General features: G+C 40.0%; 1 protein-coding gene across 2 annotated transcripts; it reads left to right on the top strand.

The window, feature by feature from the left end:
- Positions 1-86: 86 nt before the first annotated feature.
- On the top strand, positions 87-5811 carry LOC121926217 (receptor-transporting protein 2-like). Of its 2 annotated transcripts, none has more exons than XM_042459003.1 (2): positions 87-443; positions 4974-5811. In XM_042459003.1, exons 1-2 carry the CDS (start codon positions 283-285, stop codon positions 5542-5544), a joined length of 732 nt encoding a protein of 243 aa, XP_042314937.1. In that variant the 5' UTR covers positions 87-282; the 3' UTR covers positions 5545-5811. The 2 variants fall into 2 exon arrangements, with proteins under 2 accessions (XP_042314937.1, XP_042314938.1); XM_042459004.1 differs by having other exon boundaries at positions 268-443; positions 4990-5811.
- The last annotated feature ends 2201 nt before the right edge of the window (positions 5812-8012 follow it).

The raw sequence follows: 8012 nt of genomic DNA, 5'->3' as shown, positions 1-8012 counted from the left end.
GCATTGTCCTTAGTTTCGTTTCTGAAATGTTAGAGCATTGTCCTTAGTTTCGTTTCTGAAATGTTAGAGCATTGTCCTTAGTTTTGTTTCTGAAATGTTAGGGGTGTTTATACAGGTGAACAAAGAACAAAGGTCCTGTCACTCCCTGATAAGGTGGCAGTGGCTGAAGAAAAGCGATGGAAGCAATCTGTGCTATCATGTTCTAAATCCTGACTTCTGAGAACAAACAAAAATATCAAAGAGCCTTTATGGTTTAAGAAAGTTTGATACCCCCCCATAAAGATGAAGAACTTGAACATGGATTTTTGGAGAGCTGTTTTTGCGGAGCAGATGAGAATGGTAAAACCGAGCGATGCCTGGAGATTAACAAAGGACCAGACCCTTGAGTACCACCAGGTGCCATCTGGATGGAAGAGATCTTTGCAGGAACATGCCTATGCCAGGTAGGCTTTTAACAGACTGCTGATGATTTTGTCACAGGGATACCTCAATACTCTAAGGCCTAAATACCCTATAGACACCAGATCCCATCTGAACTTGGATGTTAAGCAGAATCAGCCCTGGTTAGTTCTTGGATGCAAACCACCAAATGCATACCAAGTGCTGTAGGCTAGATTTCAGTGGAAGGAACTGGCAAAACCATCTCTGAAAATTCCTTGCCGAAGAAAACCCTATGGAATTGATGGGGTTGCCACAAGTTGACAGGCAACTTGAAGGTGAGCACATACACAAAGATGACAGTTAATGAAATAGATGCATTCCCTGGGCTTCTTTCTTCTTTAGTAAACAATTTAGTACCAGAGGCAGAAACAGCATGGGAGGAATAGGCATATGTTCCTACACCACAAAAAACAAGAGCAATTCAACATAGTTTATCCAAAACAAACACTATGTACTCGTGAAATGAAGCAACCTGGCCAGGTAAGCCTTGCATAAGTAGAGACTTTTTAAAAATCTTCTAGAAACTATGTGAAATCTTCTTCCAAAATGCATCCAGGGGTGATTCTCCCCTCCCTCTTTCACCAGCCTCTGCTTCTCTTCTTATTTCCATTTTGGTGTCCAAAAATATAGATCTGTGCTTTTCAACATGTTAAAAGTTGCTGGTGAGGCAGACTTTATCTTTTCTCCACTTTTCTCTTTGTTGTGACATTCATGTTTGTTTCAGCAAGGAGTCCAGGAGGCAGCTGTTGCTTTCTTGGTGAAGATAAAACTGAGGAGGTGACATGATGGCACTCTTTAAATACCTGAAGGGCTGGCATGGAGAGACGAGTATTCTTTGCTACCCAGAGAGTATGACCAACTCCAATGGTTTCAAGTTATAGGAGGGTAGATTATGATTGAACATTGGAAAAAAATGTCTTGACAATGAGAGCATTTTGGCAATGGAACCAATTGTCTAGAGAGAGAGGTGGTGGGGTCTCTTTCTCTGGACATCTTCAAAAAGAGGTTGGATAGCTTCCTGCTGGGAATGCTCTCATCTTCCATTGAGCAGGTGATTGGATTTGATGGCCCATGTGGTCCTTTTCAACTCTGTTGTAGCTCACACGGCTACAGTAAAATCAACAAAAGTACTCTTTCTTGCTTAGGCTTTGCATTTTGCATTGGTCACTGCAGACAGCTGCTGCAATCTAACATCAACTGTTGGAGTTTTTCCAGCTCTCCTTCACTATCCATGCAAAGCTGATGCTGCTAAAAATCTTACAGCTGGGTAGAGGACAAGGAGGAAAAGGGAGGTTGGGTGGGCATAAAAAGGGTTTGTTAAAAGAAGCTTCTTGATCGGAGGTTTTGTTAACTATGGCCCATTACAAACGGGCAAAATGTGAGGTGGCAGTGGTGGTGCTAGGGTTAGGGAGCACGCACTTAGTATGTATTCCATACGTCAAAATGGCGGTGCGATGTACACATGGGTGACGCCATTTTGACATGACGGATGCTTAGCATCTGCACATCATGGTGCACTTGTGATGTCATGAGTGCACCATTGGCGCATTCGGGCGTCAGAAGTGTGCCACAAAAAGAAACCGCTTTTTGCGGGTTCTTTTTTTGCCGGCAGGAAACTGTGCGGTTTACCCCTTGCAGCTTCCTGTTGCTGGAAAAGGAGGCGCCGGCAGGCAGCCCTTTTCGAGTGGTCTGTTCCACGCCAAAGGCATGCCTCTATGTGGACTTGTCGTTTTCCCTGTGAGCAATGAACTGCTGAACATAGAATACATTCTAACAGTAAGAAAAATTATATAACATTATCTAAACTACTATTATTACTACTGCTAATAATAATAATATTAATAATAATAATAATAATAATAATAATAATAATAATAATTTCTTACATGCCTCTCCCCATGAATTGAGGTGGGGAACACCAACAATTAACAAATACATGACATCAATTAAAAACACACCATTTACATGAAGCTACATACATGTAAATACATTTAGTCAGTGCATATCATATTGCCATTTAAAGATATAATTTTAATTTTGCTAGTTGTTTTATGTCACAATTATTGGCATTACCTTCAGTGATATACGGGAATTATGATTCATGATTAACTTTAGTACGAAAAACATTGCTAAGGGTTCTGTATGGGGTGGTAAGGGGAGAGATCAAGGGGAGGGGTGACGCCACGAGTTACTACACTGGATGATGCCAATCCTAGTGATGCCATTGCTGGCAAAGGCCAATGTTGCCATGTTCTCGGGTTCCTCAGGCCAGGAATAGGATGTGATGCCTTACCCTCCGACATTTTACAGATGAAAACTGGGATGGTGGCTTAGTGGTTAAGACCCCAATTCTGAAGATCGGAAGGTTGGCAGTTCGCACCCCGAGTGCTGTATGATGGGGTGAGCTCCTATCACTAGTCCCAGCTTCTGCCAATTTAGCAGGTTGAAAGCATGCAAATGCAAATAGGTAAATAGGTAACACTTTGCTGGAAAGGTAACAGCGTTTGATGCATCCATGCTGCCCACATGACCACCAGAGTAGTCTTTGGACAATGCTGGATCTTCGGCTTAGTCATGGAGATGAGCACTGCCCCTACAGTCAATTATGACTAGATATACATGTTGAGGGGAAACCTTTACCTTTACCTTTTATGGCCAGGAAACATCACAGTATGGTCAAGATGATACTTTGGTCAAAGACTGTAAATAAAATTGATTGATTGATTGATTGATTGATCAAGATGGTAAAAAGTTATCACTGATGAAGAACAGAGAGGCTAGCAGGGGCTGCAGCGGTTTGCTTTTACCAAAGCCTACTGGGAAGGGCAAACTTCTGTCCCCTCCTCTCATCTCAGCCACTGAGTTGAGTGAAAACTATTTGTGTGCATTGATTCGGGACTGTCCCTGCCAAATCAGGGCATTTGGAGGGTATGTAACCCAGATGACACTTCCTGTTCATTTCTGGTTTTCTTTTTTTTTTTTTAAAAAAGAAAGGTCTCCTCTGGGCCTAAAATGGCCTGAGAGATAAGAAAGAAAGAAAGAAAGAAAGAACACATTCTAGAGGGCATTTGGAGCCAAAAAGCTTTTTGAATGTTTTGATCTGGTGGGTGGGTGAGGGAAAAGAAACTAAAAAAGTGGCTTGATTAATCTTCTGTCCTCCCACTTTTCCCACTGTTTTTTAATTGTCCCAGTTTCTCTTTCCTCCTTCTCCTTTCCCCTTTGTTCTCAGATGGCCTCAGTGGTTGCAAACTGAGTTTAGAGAACAAAAATACTTTGCCCTCAATTAAATCAACAGGGAGGAGAGGAAAGAGGAAGAATCTTGCCTTTCCCAGTAGGCTCAGGCAAAAGCAAGCTACTGCACCCTTGCCAAGCCTGTCTGTGTTTTCCCATCAATAATAATAATAATAATAATAATAATAATAATAATAATTTATATTCTGCTTAATCTCAAAAAGCCAAGCGGGTTACAACAGTAAAACAAAACACAGTTAAAAGAGAAATACATTAAAAATTCCAAGAACCGCATCCCTCCCCCAATCATAAAAACATAACGCTAAAAAGAGATTAAACCAAGAAAAAGGCATCAAAACCATTAATATACAATAACAATTAGAATGAAACAAGAGTTTCTATCTTTTCCTGTCATCACACAGTGATATTGCTTGGCCCACATGTGTCTTAGTTTTTATCTGTGAAATGCTGAAGGGCATGGGATGCAGTAGTCCCTCTGTATCTATGGATTCCATATCTGCGGATTCAGCCAACCATGGCTTGTGTGTGTGTGTGTGTGTGTGTGTGTGTGTGTGTGTGTGTATATATATATATATATATATATATATATATTATTAACCTTTATTTATGAAGCGCTGTAAATTTACACAGCGCTGTACATGCAATCTTTTTAGTTAGACGGTTCCCTGCCCTCGGGCTTACAATCTAAAAAGACATGACACAGAAGGAGAAGAAGGGAGTGGTGACGGGAAAGGGTAAGAGGTCCAGCAGTTCCTCTCTACCTCTGAGGCCTGGACCAAGGCAGATGGACTGGAGGGAGGGCTTGGCTTCATAATGGAAGGTTAATCATTATCCAGGGAAAATACATACTCTCAAGTAGGATAATACATATACAGAACATAGCAATACAGGAAATGGATCGATAAACAGCCAACAACAGAACATCAGATAGTAAGTGACAATTATGCGATGCCTGGGAAGGCTTCTCTGAATAGGATGGTTTTCAACTCCGTTTTGAAGCTGGTTAAAGAAGTGATGGCTCTTGCTTGTGGAGGAAGAAGGTTCCAGGAGTGAGGGGCAGGAGTGAGGGAATATATATATTCCAAAAAGCAAACCTTGATTTTGCCATTTTATATAAGGGACACCATTTTATTATGCCATTGAACATGGACTAGAGCATCCACAGATTTTGGTATGTATGGAGGGTTCTGGAGCCAAACCCCAGTGGATACAAAGTGCTAACTTTGATTGCCACCAAAATGACTAACTTTTTGCTTAATTTCTCCAATGCTCCTTATTAGATTCATATGTTCACAGTGCCAACACAACTGGACCTCACATCAAGTTGTTATCCTGTTCCACATTTACTGGGAGCCATATGGGAGGCAAGGATGCGTCCGAATGCGATTCTTCCAGCAACAGTGCTACGAGTGCTTTTCCGAGAAGTACGAAGAGCCACAATTTACAGAGGAATCAGTTGACAGTGTCTTGGAGCGCTTGGTCACCACCATAAGAAAGAAATGCTACAGAGAGAACATCACCAGCGACTCCTATAAGTTGGTGCCCCTGAGTAGTGGCCCCCATAAACCTGAATATTGTGAAGCTTGCCAACTTGGAATACACAAAAGGTATTACAGTTGGCCTCAAGGTGCAGGGCATCTTTGGGAATCTTCCAACTGGGATCCTGAAAGCACACAGTATTCAGAGGCAGTTAATCTGATAGATACACCAGTATCATCACCCTTAGTCCACTCAACCCCTCCTGGCTATTGGAAGCGCTGCGTTTATATCTTCAGCATCAGCATCATTGCCGCCATCACTCTGGCTATTATTTTCTATTATTTATTTATTCATTTAACGCAAGCACCCTAATTTACGGTCAAAAGCAAGATCATATTCATTTGGAGAATATGTTAAAAAATAAAGAAGCAGAAAGAAGAAAAGGAGAGAAAATGAAAAAAATAAAGGAAAAATGAGGTTTGCCCCCCTCATCCTAACTATAATGAAAAGATAAATAGAAAATGAAATACAATTGCCTCTTCCTTATCTGAAATTCCAAAATCTAAAATATTCTAAGATCCAAAATTGTCTACATGGGTGGCAGAGATACTGATGCCTTTGCTTTCTGTTGACAAACTTTGTTTCATGCACAAAATGATTTAAAATATTGTGTATAAAATTGAGGCTTTGTGTATAAATTGTATAGGAAACATAAATGAGTTTCACATTTAGACTTGGGTCCCATCTCCAAGATATGTCACTGAGAATATACAAATATCCTCAAATCCTAAAACTGCCAAAACCCAAAACACGTCTGGTCCAAAACATTTTGAGTAAGGCAGACAACCTATATATTATTCTACCATTTCAGATCCAACTAAATAATCCTTCTAGAATTACTAAAAAACATAACCACAGATTATTATGTTAGATTTTGTATTGCTCAGAAAGTCCATAAACGGTTCCAGTCTTTCAAAAACTCTTCTTTTGGATTATCCATGAGAACCCATGTTAGTCTGGCCAGCAATGTTAGTTTGACTCAGCAGCATTAACAACCCATTCCATGGTTATCATTCTCATTGCTAATATCAACAAATAGGGATTATTATTATTTTTTTGAAAGGGACTAAAACATTTTCAGGAATCTGGTCATGCTACATTGTCTGCTTTGGTGATTGACAACTGAATGTCTTTGGTGTGAATGACATCTCTTGAATGCTTCCTGGAACCTTTACAGGGGTAGGCAACCTGCGGCCCGCGGGCCAGATGCGGCCCGGCGAGGCCTTGGGACCGGCCCCAGCCCAGTCCTGCCGCCGGGGCCTTTGGGGAGCAATTGTCTATAGAAGCCTCAGAAACACGTATTTATATTAACATTTTTAAAAAATCAGCAAATTTTTTCACGTGTCCTCCATTTTTTTTTAAAAAAAGTGTCTTCCATTTGAAAATTTTGTCCTACATTTGTCCTGGTTTATTTATATATTTAATATTTTTTTTAAAAAAATATTTAATTATTTATTTTTTGGGTTCGGCCCCCCAGTTGTCTGAGGGACAGCAACCCGGCTCCCGGCTCAAAAAGATTGCCTACCCCTGCTTTATAAACATGCTTCATCTACACCTGGCTAGGAAACCTCTAGTGAAAGGTGGTTCCTTTCTTTGGGCTGATGATTTATTATTTGGATACAATTGCACTCACTCAAGCAAGAAATAATACCACCATAGGATGCCACCAGGACCATCCACTGGGAAAAGCAATAGTAAAGGTGAGATTTTATTCACATTGTCATGTGCAGCTCATTCAAGGGCATGTTTAGGGCACCAGTGAGGGCACTGTACTATTCGAGGCAAAGGGAGCAGGGCCTTTTCTGCTGTTGCATCCAAGTTGTGGAATAGTTTCTCCTAAAAGCCTGATTGGAAACAATGCTGGCGTCAAATAATAACATGCCTTTTTATTGAAGCCTTTGGGACCTGTGTTCAGCCCAACATGCGTGAGCTTTTAAAGGATCTTAATCTGTCAGAATTGGTTCAATATTATCTTCATTGTTTAAAAAAGTTTTTAAATGATTTTATTAATGACTTTCCAAATAATCAACGTAACCAATGCAAAATACATTCTCAGAGCCTTGGGGGATGACAAAAAGAGTTTTACATAAAGAATATTGTCTTGTTTTAGTGTGTTTACTGTGCTTTTAAATGTTTGAAATTGTTTTAAATGGCTTATATCGATTTTATTGCATGTCTCTGTGAGATCCTTAGTTTTAGGGTAAGTTAATATATTCAAATGAGTGGTTGACTGGCTGACTGACAGAATAAATCAATGTTAACGCATGTTTACTTGGAATTAACTCTCACTGCATGCAATTCTACTTACTCTAACCTCTGCATACACTAAAAGGCTAGTTTTTGCAATGTAGATGGTACTTTTCTTGAAGGAAAATGTGATTTTCATGCCCTGTCCAAAACCTTTGGCATTGGGAAGATGAGATTGCACACTCTATGACACCCTAAACCCATGTATCCAGTGCAACACAGATTAAAAACAGGAGAATGGTATGAACACCTAGTAGTCAGGGTGTTATGAAGCCATTCATGACAAGAGTTTCAGCTTCATTCCCATTCTGATCTATGGACTTTTTAGAAATTCTGTTTTTATTACTTACATTAGTTTTATAGTTTAATATTTTTGGAGGCAATTTAAGTGTATAAGAAAAATCTGAAAAAACATACCAAATCTAATGTGAAGTCGAAGGCTTTCATGGGCAGCATCTATAGATTTTTGTGGGTGTTTTGGACTATGTGGCTGTGTTCTAGAAGAAGAATTTATTCCTTACGTTTTGCCAGCA

The sequence above is a fragment of the Sceloporus undulatus genome, chromosome 3, assembly GCF_019175285.1.
Source record: "Sceloporus undulatus isolate JIND9_A2432 ecotype Alabama chromosome 3, SceUnd_v1.1, whole genome shotgun sequence".
Classification (NCBI taxonomy): domain Eukaryota; kingdom Metazoa; phylum Chordata; class Lepidosauria; order Squamata; family Phrynosomatidae; genus Sceloporus; species Sceloporus undulatus.
This window is presented reverse-complemented; position numbering and strand designations above follow the sequence as displayed.